Source organism: Solanum verrucosum, unplaced genomic scaffold (assembly GCF_900185275.1).
Source record: "Solanum verrucosum unplaced genomic scaffold, falcon-dt-bn FXZP01000261.1, whole genome shotgun sequence".
In the NCBI taxonomy this organism is placed as follows: domain Eukaryota; kingdom Viridiplantae; phylum Streptophyta; class Magnoliopsida; order Solanales; family Solanaceae; genus Solanum; species Solanum verrucosum.
Window position 1 is genome coordinate 5,404,953 of NW_026019969.1, and position 10,819 is coordinate 5,415,771.

General features: G+C 35.3%; 3 protein-coding genes across 4 annotated transcripts; 2 read left to right on the plus strand and 1 right to left on the minus strand.

The window, feature by feature from the left end:
- Window positions 1–918: 918 nt before the first annotated feature.
- On the plus strand, window positions 919–5,887 carry LOC125816024 (mevalonate kinase). The gene is made up of 5 exons (XM_049495617.1): window positions 919–1,285; window positions 1,829–2,066; window positions 2,159–2,412; window positions 4,196–4,609; window positions 5,532–5,887. Exons 1-5 carry the CDS (start codon window positions 1,153–1,155, stop codon window positions 5,678–5,680), a joined length of 1,188 nt encoding a protein of 395 aa, XP_049351574.1. The 5' UTR covers window positions 919–1,152; the 3' UTR covers window positions 5,681–5,887.
- A 348-nt stretch (window positions 5,888–6,235) lies between these two features.
- Window positions 6,236–7,693, minus strand: LOC125816035 (NADPH-dependent aldehyde reductase 1, chloroplastic-like). Of its 2 annotated transcripts, XM_049495630.1 has the most exons (4): window positions 7,556–7,693; window positions 6,811–7,187; window positions 6,360–6,718; window positions 6,236–6,258 (listed from the first exon to the last, which is right to left on the minus strand). In XM_049495630.1, the coding sequence occupies exons 1-4, from the start codon at window positions 7,676–7,678 to the stop codon at window positions 6,236–6,238; spliced, it is 882 nt and encodes a 293-aa protein (XP_049351587.1). In that variant the 5' UTR covers window positions 7,679–7,693. The 2 variants fall into 2 exon arrangements, with proteins under 2 accessions (XP_049351587.1, XP_049351588.1); XM_049495631.1 differs by having other exon boundaries at window positions 6,236–6,718; window positions 7,556–7,678.
- A 664-nt stretch (window positions 7,694–8,357) lies between these two features.
- LOC125816626 (uncharacterized GPI-anchored protein At3g06035-like) lies at window positions 8,358–10,160 on the plus strand. Its single transcript, XM_049496244.1, has 2 exons — window positions 8,358–8,439; window positions 9,667–10,160. The coding sequence occupies exons 1-2, from the start codon at window positions 8,358–8,360 to the stop codon at window positions 10,158–10,160; spliced, it is 576 nt and encodes a 191-aa protein (XP_049352201.1).
- The last annotated feature ends 659 nt before the right edge of the window (window positions 10,161–10,819 follow it).

The following is a 10,819-nucleotide window of genomic DNA, read 5'->3' on the forward strand; positions in this document are numbered from 1 at the left end:
AGTGCATTGTCAATTTGATTTACTTATGAATTAATTGAATTCATGTATGTATAATTTCAAGGTGATATGAACCTTTTTAAATAACTATGTATCTCCTAGTTTGGGCATTTAACAAGGTGACCTTTGTGAGTGATATCCCAACAATATAATTAGAGATATCATTCACCATTTGAATGACAAACTTGAATAGAAGAAAAATATTCTTCTTCATCTATATTTTTTGTCTTCTTATTTTTCTATTTATATTATTCCAAGCTTGAGTTTATATATTTTCTCTTCTTTTTTTTTACAATCCCACAATTCTAAATTCATAATTTAAAAATTCTTCTTGAGTTAGATTTTCTAAATATCTAATCGCTTTATCCAACTTACTCACTAATCATTATAATATTATAAATCAAGTCAACTCTCCCTCTACGATATATATTCGACAACTTATTACCAATAATTCTTTTATGCAACTTTACTATTTTTCTATTAATATAAATTACCTATATATTCTTATATGATATTCTGTGCAGAAATAATATTTTAACCGGTAAGAAAAAATAAACATTTTCTGTAGGAAAATATTTTTCAATGCTTCTATTTTTGTTACTCTCCAGTCTCCAATCAAAATTCAAATTTATAAAGAATAAATGGAGGCAAAATAATTAGATATATAATTACTAGTATTTATATTTTTAGAAAATTTACTCAAAGCAAGAAACAATTTTGGAATATATATTTAGGGAAAAAAAAAATATTATGTAGATCTAGAATTGTGGATTGAACAAGAAAATTAAGAAGAAGTATATGAAGATAATTAATTATGATTAAGATTGTGTTTTCGTTAGCATAAATTTGAAAAAGATGAAAGTATGAAAAATGGAGATGAGCAATTAATGGAAAAGAGGGGTTAATAAGGGATTGAAAATCACGCTCTAACAATAACGGTGGTTGGTAAGGGAAGGTCAAAAACAATAAAAAGGATAGAATTCTCCGCCATAATCAACCAACAAGGTAGGCCACACTCCACTAGTACAGCAGCCATACTTAACCAACGGCCTCCAGTCTCCTTCTGACTCTCCATCATCCGATCTCTGTATAAATAGGTACAGATTCGTATCTCAGAAGTCAGGACTAACGGAAAACGGGAAGAGAGAGAAAAAAATGGAGGTGAGAGCTAGAGCCCCAGGGAAAATCATAGTGGCTGGAGAACATGCTGTGGTTCACGGATCAGCTGCCGTCGCTGCCTCTATCGATCTCTATACTTACGTCTCCCTTCGCTTTCCTACTCCTGCTGGTATACATTCTACTCCAAATTAGTTGTAAATGTGATTTCTGAATCCAATTGAGGTTGTTGAGTTCTTAATTCACATATATATCGAGTGTTTGAGGCTTTTATTGAGCTCGATTGTGGGATTTTTTTTTAACTTTAGGAGAATTCCTGTCTGGTTTCTAGTTGACAAATGATTTTCCTTTTCAACTCTGTTCTCATTTATCAGGGGGAGAAGTATGTTAAAATATAGTCTTTGCACTTTATTCTTCATCATGTATGTTTGTCTTTGTTGCCAACCTTCCTAACTGATCTAACACTGAAAGTGATCCATCAAAGACGATTTTTCTCCATAGCAAAGGCACCTAAGAGACGTTGAGTTTTCTCAAAAAATGTATAATTATATGATGAAGTGTAGAGAATGTTATTCTGATGGTTGAGTTTGGGTAAAATCACGTTTACCCAAACTGTTGTTTCCTTTTTCATTTTAACCCTAATATGTTTACTGGTTTCTTCATTTTGTTTTTCTCAAATTATGTTTCTTTTCTTCTGAATTTCTTCGGGTAATAGATAATGACGAAACACTAAGCCTCCAGCTTAAGGATGTGTCCTTAGAATTTTCCTGGCCAATTGCAAGAATTAAAGAGGCTTTTCCAAACTTGGAAAATCCGATTCCACCTTCATCGTGCTCGCTGGAGACTCTTAAATTAATTGCTTCTTTAGTCGATGAGCAGAACATTCCTGAGGCAAATATAGGTCTCGCTGCTGGTGTCACAGCTTTTCTTTGGCTGTTCACCTCAATCCATGGGTATTAACTTTCATTCCTTTACTTGACCACTTGACATTCATAAAACAGATTCCATAATATCACATTGACTTTCTCTTTGATTGCCTTATTAGATGCAAACCAGCTAAAGCAGTTGTCAATTCTGAGCTTCCATTGGGATCAGGCTTGGGTTCGTCCGCAGCTTTTTGTGTTGCACTCTCCGCAGCCATTCTTGCTTTGTCAGATTCAGTCACTATGGATTTCAGCCACCAAGGGTGGCAAGTATTTGGAGAGAATGAGCTGGAATTGGTGAATAAATGGGCTTTCGAAGGCGAGAAAATAATTCATGGGAAGCCATCTGGTATTGACAACACAGTGAGCACATACGGTATGTGACAATAGCCATTGTTACTATATCTACTTTCCTTTTATGATATGTTAACGGATCACAGAACAAAGAGAAAACATCGCAGTCAAGCTGACAAGGGGCATTAAAGCATATAGTTTTGGCTTAAGCGGGTAAAAAGAAAATATGCTAATTTGTGACTGAGAAGTAAGAAATTAGTAGGACTGTGGGAATTAATAATCATCTATTAAGATAAAAGAAGATATCTTAAAGAACTTATGCGTGCAAGAAAAAACATGTAATTAACTTGAAAGCCTCCCATAATTAAACATTATACTTGAGATTCTAATAAGTAACACCATAGTCACGAAAAGACATTTTTGTTTATATATGTCTAGCTGCCTTAAAACGACTCTAGAATAACAGCTTAATCTAAGGGGAATTGTGTTATAAAAGAATTTCACAAGAGGAATTCATTAGGCTAGTTAAAAATATTCCTATCTCTGACCAGCCGTTGGTATGCTGTGTTCTCCTACTTTTGTGTAAAAAAATCTGCTTGTTAAATTCATCTAGAACACCCACTTCAAACAGTTGCAGTTTTTTTTTGGTAATTATGCTTTTGGAACAATGACATGAATAAGAGGTATCCTCAGTGCTCTATGAAGAACTATTGAGATTCAATTATGGATTGTAACATATTAGCAACACTTATTTTATCTTCTATACAACTCTTTAAATCTCCCTAGGTATCTCAAATATTTATCGAATGATAAAAGACATCTTGTTGTTTATTTGAGAGCTATATCTGTTATATTGCCAGTCAAACCAGAATCAAACAAGAACTGGAAACAATGTAAACATAAGCTCCTTCTAATATCTACAGATCTTTTACTTCTGTGGTAATTTTAGGCAAACAAGTTAACCTCTTCATGTCCACACCCCAAAAGTAAAGTTTTAGAGGAAGTAACTTGAAACAAAGACTAATGTTCACTGGAAATAGGTCTAATAACTGTTGACAGATAATCAAACTCATATTGCATGGCGGATGGCCCAATATCTAAAAGAAACCTTTACAAGTTAAATTATGTTGGTTTTTCACTTTTTGAGTCTACGGCTCTTTAGACATGATGTAAAGCGCTGGAGACAGAAAAACATCATTTTAGGGTAAATGGGCACAGTCAGCATAGAAAAGATTCTACCAGTCACAATCTAAACATGTCATTACTTACTCACAAAGGGAAATGCAAATTATTTCTTTTCACTTTGCATGTTCTATGTTGCTCAATAATCATAACTTTTTGTTTGCAGGGAGAAGAGAATTGTTCTCTCTTCTTCTTTTGCAGTTCTACCGATTAAACTTCACATATTTGTCCTGTTTATATTTGGTCTCACAAAACATACAATGAGGTCTTAGATCCATTAGAGAATCTGAATTTGCTATTCATGAAGGTAATGAACTGTTACAGATGGTTATCTAATTAGAACAGATGAGCTATTTTAAAATTGATGTTTGCTTGGCAAAGATTTATGCTTGGGGGAGCTCCTGAATTACAATGTTAATTTCTCTCATGTGCATTGGCAGCGTTTTGACACTCTTCTCCTTTTATGTGGCATTTTTTTTGGGACACGGGGTTTGTATAGTCACTTGCCCTTCTGTTCCTCCTACTATCATCAAGGTATCTTGTACATGATTTGCCTGAAATATTTTCCATGGTAGATTTTTCTTCTATGGTTAAGAAACATAGGATACTTCTAATTTTCAGATAGTCAATCGAAGGATATGTCAGGATTTTAATGACTCCGCAACCTATAACTTTACATACAGGAAACATGATCAAGTTTAAGTCAGGCGATTTGACACGCCTCAAAACAAACATGCCACTTAAAATGCTGATCACTAACACAAAGGTTGGGAGAAATACAAAGGCATTGGTGGCTAGCGTCTCCGAGAGGACCTTGAGGCATCCGACTGCAATGGCTTCTGTGTTTACTGCAGTGGATTCTATCAGTAATGAAGTGGCTGCAATTATTCAATCACCTGTCTCTGATGATCTTGCCATAACTGAGAAAGAAGAAAAACTGGCAGAGTTGATGGAGATGAACCAAGGATTGCTTCAGTGCATGGGTGTTAGCCATGCTTCCATAGAAACTATTCTTCGAACAACTCTAAAGTACAAACTGTCTACCAAGTTAACTGGAGCTGGTGGTGGAGGCTGTGTTTTGACATTACTACCAACCCGTATCCTTTAATCTATTTTCCTTCTGATAAATGCTTTCTAATCACAATGTGCTATTTATATGATATCTCTACTCACTATTGACATTTTTGGAGTTGCTCTGTTTCTCCAGGATATTATACTTCTAAACTCTAATCTGCTTTACCTGGGATGCATTGTCCATCCCCATGCACATTAAGCTTAGGTTCTTGAACATTACTCTAAAAAGGTAAAAAAGTTATTCACTAGGTCACAGTTCTATATACAGAGATGGACAACATTCTTTATCACTAACATTTTCTGCATAGTGACATTTGTTTTTTGCTTGTGGAATCTACATCTTATTTAGAAGTATGAACTGCAATTCTTGCCTTAACTAAGTGAGTCTGGAATATGTAATATTTGCTTTCTTCTGCTCACCGTTTCACATCCCTGTGTGTCCCACTGTTTGTCAAGTTTCTCATTTCCTTTTTCTGGGAACAAAAAACATATGCACATGAAAGCATGCATTTTGTCAAGTTTTTCTTAGAACAAAGAGCATATGCGCATGAAAGCATTCGTTTTAATTGATTGAAATTATATGACTCTGCCGCTATTTTTACATGGTTATATCCAACTTTACTGAAATTACACAATTCAACAGCCTATTTTATAGGTGTTATATCCATCTCTTCTTGCCTGGTCTACTTGATGCTTTTGTTAATTGATTGAAACTACATCTATTTTACAGGGTTATATCCATCTTTTCTGAAATTACATAATTCTACCGCTGTTTTACAGTGTTATATCCATCTCTTCTTGGTTGATATACTTGATCTTTGACATGTCTGAAAAACCAACCACTAGACACTAATCTTCTCCATTAATAGCATTAATCATGTCTGCTGCCGAGTTCCCACATTTCAGCCTAGCCTTCTTTAAACTTTCCTTGACAACAATTTCCAGTTCTATCAGGAACAGTCGTTGATAAAGTGATAGCTGATTTAGAAACATGCGGATTCCAATGCCTGCTTGCTGGAATTGGTGGAAATGGCGTAGAATTTTCATATAGCGGCATTCCTGATATAGGAGCCAACGGAGGCAATTTGTCATGAGATCTATCTCTGCACTCTTGAATGTGGACATGGAGGTGCGCTTCGCAATCTAAAGAAACTCAGATCCCCGCCATCAACTTGTTTTATAGTTCAGGTCTTTGATTAAGAACTTGCAATAATTATAGAGACAAATTTCATTTAGTTTTCTTTTTATTTCTTCTCGACAAAAATATAAATGGCAATTGGAAAATTCCCCGTTTTGATAATTGGAAGCGCACGTTAATTAATTTTACTTCCAAAGTTACTCTTCTTGGTTCCTCCTATTTACTTGTCCTCCAATTTGTTTAATTTCGTTATCCAGTTGCTATCGGCTTCTTCCAGACAATATGTAAGAGCAGATAAACCTTGTTTTAAGGGACACCAAAGCGCAGACACAAATAAAGAGACAAAATTGTATTTTTCATTGCAACTTATAAACATACTGAGTGGAGTATTATTCTATTAATACCACTTCACTGTGGAGACCATAGTACAAAACACAGATAGTACATTAAAACTAACACAAAACAGATAAAAGCTTTCCACGTAAGCTGACAAAAGCTCCCAAAGAGACTTTTAAGCATTGACTATCGTCCCACCTGCAAACCAGCAATATACAACATTCAGATCATATGCTCAATCTAAGGATAACATATTAGTTTTAATTTTAGCAACTTGGCTATGTAAAGGCTCAGCATACCATTAGGGTGGATAACTTGGCCAGTTATATAGGAGGATTCCGGGCAAGAAGCCAGGAAAACATACGACGGGGCCACCTCTATAGGCTGAGCAGCCCTCTTCATTGGCACTTGTTTACCAAAATTTGCACATTCCTCTTCAGAAAACGAAGCTGGAATCAGTGGTGTCCAAACTGGGCCAGGGGCAACACCATTAACGCGTATGCCCCTCTCCACAAGCTGAAGGGCAAGTCCTCTAGTAAACGAAACAATTGCACCCTTTGTGGCTGTGTAATCAAGAAGTTTTGCATTCCCCTTGTATGCATTCACTGATGTTGTGTTTATTATGCTGCTACCTTCCTTCATATGTTTCAAAGCATGCCTGCAGCAAAAACATTCATTTGAATTGTACAGAAGTACTGTAAAACTTACCTTACACTATAATTGTGTAAATCTTCTTAAAATAGGACCAACCTAGTGACAAAGAAGTAAGAGAAGATGTTAGTTCTAAAAACTCTCTCAAGCCTTTCCTCATTTATCTCCTCAACCGAACTAGCTTCGTACTGCTCTGCAGCATTGTTCACCAGAATATCAATACGGCCATAGGAATTCACAACCTCATCAACCACTCTCTTGCAATTGTCATCGAATCCCAAGTCCGTTGGCACCGCCATTGGGTCCTTTGCATCTGCTGCCTTGGCTTGCATTAGCAATTTAAGTGTGTCTTGCGCATCTTTTTCTTCTTGAGACTTGACGTAAGTGAAGGCCACAGTTGCACCCTCCAGTGCAAAGCAATGGCACACTGCTCGTCCAATCCCGGAATCGCCTCCGGTCACCAGCGCTATTTTGCCCTTCACATTATCAAAATAAAGAGCTTATTAAACTACTCCCTCTCTTCCACTTCACTTTTCTTTTGTCTTTTCTTTTTAGTCTCATCTATCCAAAAAAAAGAAAAAGAATATCTATCTTCTCATAATTAAAAAATAAAAAATAAAATTGATTTTTTCTTAAACCTTATGTGAAGATCAAAGTTAAAGAGGCTAGATAAACTGGAACAGAATAATACTACACAAAGGCGTATTCTCCAAGCATGCACAGTACACTTCAGACTTCCCTTCGTACTTGGGCCTAAGAACTAAATGCAATTTGTAAAAGTTTGCGGTAGCAGGTAAGAAACGAAGAAAATACTGAAGGGAATTAAGAAAAGAGGATTAAATACTCGAAGCTTATTAGCAGGCTTGTAATCCTGGCTAGAATAGTGAGGAGTAGGGTCCATGGCATGTTCCTTGCCAGGCTGAGTTTCTTGTTTCTGGGGTGGGAATGTTTGTCCACCTGAAGCCATTGATCTCACGATAATATTAACCGGAGGATATGATCTTCTTCTCTTAGTGTTGTTGTTAGTAAAGAAGCAGGAGGGAGAAATTAGGTGAGTAGTGAAAGTGGAAGACAAAGTTCTAGCTGAACAAGGCAGAAAACGAGAGCACATTACCCTTATATATATACGAAGAAAAGTAGTGGTGAGTGATGAATGGATATACTTGGCAAATTAAGGAGCTGTCTTATATGTATGTACACGGAGGAGGAAGAGGGAAACGGTGGAAGAGTAGCAGCTAGTACGTGTCTTGTTAAGCCGCATGCTGTGGACACGTCTGTAGAAACGCACGTCATAATTAAGGTGTGTTCGGCGGACCAGCTTCAGCTGATCATCTTTAACAATGTAGCAATTAAGTGGATTTTTGATATGTATAAAAATAACGTTGGAGTACTTTACAGGTGCCAATAAGAGGTATATTTAGATTGGTGTAAGAGGTTAACTTTATGCGTCACATGCTTTGCATGTCCGCAACGTGTTATTTTCATGCAAATTTCCATACGGCGCGGCGCTCAATTTCTCTTGGGAGTTTGAGAAAACTAAGTTTATATCCGGATAACTCTCCATAATCTACTACTCTACAGCAAGAAAGTCTCATATTCCACTGGAAACAAATTCGATAAAGTGGTTTACTGATCAGAAGCGTAAAATGGCGTCACTTCGAGTTTCTGCTGCTACTTTTTTATTTCTGCTTGCACCGCTCCTTATCTTGGCTACGGTGAACTGCGATGGTTCATGCACTCTCTCTTTTACTTTTTTTTCTTAAATCCTTTCTTCATTAATTCATTCTATGTTTGCAGCTTCTTTCCATGCTTGTTATTTTGATTTATTTGTCCTATTCTTTTTTAGTTTAGTCAGTAATTTAGAAATAAATGTCTTTTTTCATAACTCTTTAATTTTAATTTTTAGATTAAAGTATTTCGGTACATCTAATATATTTTTGTTTGAGAGCTCAAGATCACATACTTCATCTCAAATCATAATCAGACAAAACCAATAAGCTGCATTATGTGTTGTATTTTATTGTAGGATGAGATTATAAGAAATGTAGGGGTATATATCTACAGGTAGAACTATTATAAAAGGACAAATAGTATATATAAGGTAGAGAGGACAAAATACAATTATCAGATATTGAGCAAAGAAAAACTGAGGATAAAAAAGGGTAAGGATTTGATCATTACCAAAACGATTGTTGGATAAAATGGGGAATTTTTTTTTCTGTTACACAATAATAGATGTAACGATACAATATAAATAAAATTGAATCTAAATTTAAGTAACAACCAAAATAAACATAGAACATAGTGCACCTAGTACAGTAAGTAAACTTCCAAACAAGCGTTAGATTCGAATTTGTTTTCACCAACAGTGTTATAAACTTTCAGCATATATAGTTAACCCTACTTGTTTTACTTATTACGTTGGAGTATAAGTTTCACTTATTATGAATATTTACTTAAAAATTACCTCAAGCCGATATGATAGTGGTTTACAATATATTGTATATACTAGTACTACAGAGCAATATATACCAGTATAAAATTTACGAAAACCAATAAGCTGCTTTTTGTAGATCTTTTTCTAAGAACTTGGATACGGAACCGGGTATAATATAAACAAATTTTGAATTTTGCCATGATTTTAGTTAGTGCCTGTTTAGTGTTGCCGCAATGGCACAATGCAGAAATTGATTTAATTACTCCATATATTATGAGATGTTTAGTCTAAGTAATGCGTAACGCGCATATTATCAAGAGATCTTTTAGTCTTTTAATTCGTCCTTGGCGATGTTCTCAGTATAATATATAATATATAATATATATATATGATCATCAAAAATCAATGTATAACAGCTGGAAAAAAGGAAAAAGGTAAAAAATAAATAGTAAATCTGACTGATTATTTGTGTGAAGATTCCATTAAAATATTGACATGATATATATATATTATGGCAGATGAAGAAGGTGACGTCCTTTCCGGTATCAACAGTTACCGGCAATCCCACAACTTACCAGCCCTAACGAAGCAGGACAAGGCAGATTGTCTAGCCGATGAAATTGCAGATGAGTTGGAAAACCAACCATGCCCGAGTGGCGGCATTACTCCCGCTCCTGCATCTCAATTTGCTCAGTACCCCAAACTTTTAGACAAGTGCGACATTGACATTAACACAACAGCTGAAGGCGTTATCCTCCCGGTTTGCGTCCACAATCGTGTTGCGACCCTAGTGCTAACGAACTATACTCAGTCTCGGCATGCGGGGTACCTTAACAATTCTAAGTATACTGGAGCTGGAATTGGCACTGAGAAAGACTGGACTGTTGTTGTCTTGACCACGAATACTGTCGCTGGTAGCTTTACTAGTGGAGTTACTAGTAGTGTGTTTGGTATGAGTACTATTCATTATTATTTGATGTTTGTGTTGTTAGGTCTCTTCCTAGCTAGTTAATTATCTCCATTTATTGATGTTGTATCCACTGTTCTACTGTACATGTATGTATTCCAAGTATCAGTTTTAAGGGTAATTAAATTCACTTTTATATAGTAAAAGTGTGTAATGAATTGTTATGATAGTTTAAAAGTGCAACTGATTTTTTGAAACAAGTTTAAGGGAAAATTCATGTATTTTCCCTTTGGATTGTTACAAGTATGTATGACTACTATAAATTTGTTGAATTTAGGAAAAGAAGGGACCACATAGTGGAGTACAAGGGTGAATGTTACGTCTAAATCGCACTAAAGGCGGGAACACGTTGGAATTTTCAGCCGCCAATGCCGTTGTAATGGCATATGCAGTTGGACGATATAATTTCTTTAATTTGATGTTTGATATTTATATATTTTTTTATTTGATAATTGATATTTACATTTTTTAATTTGATGTTCGATATGTACATTAAATCGTTGTTAAATTCGGATGATATATGTTCATTCACAGTTCATTAGCCTTTTAAATCATCTATTTCCAACTTAAAAGTCGTAAGAATATGACAAGAAAATCTTAATAGTGGTAATTAATTAATTTATCCTGTGTATTGGACTTTTGGCTTAAAACTAAAATGAAAATAGACAAATAAATTGATATTGATAAACTTTTGCATTGAAAGC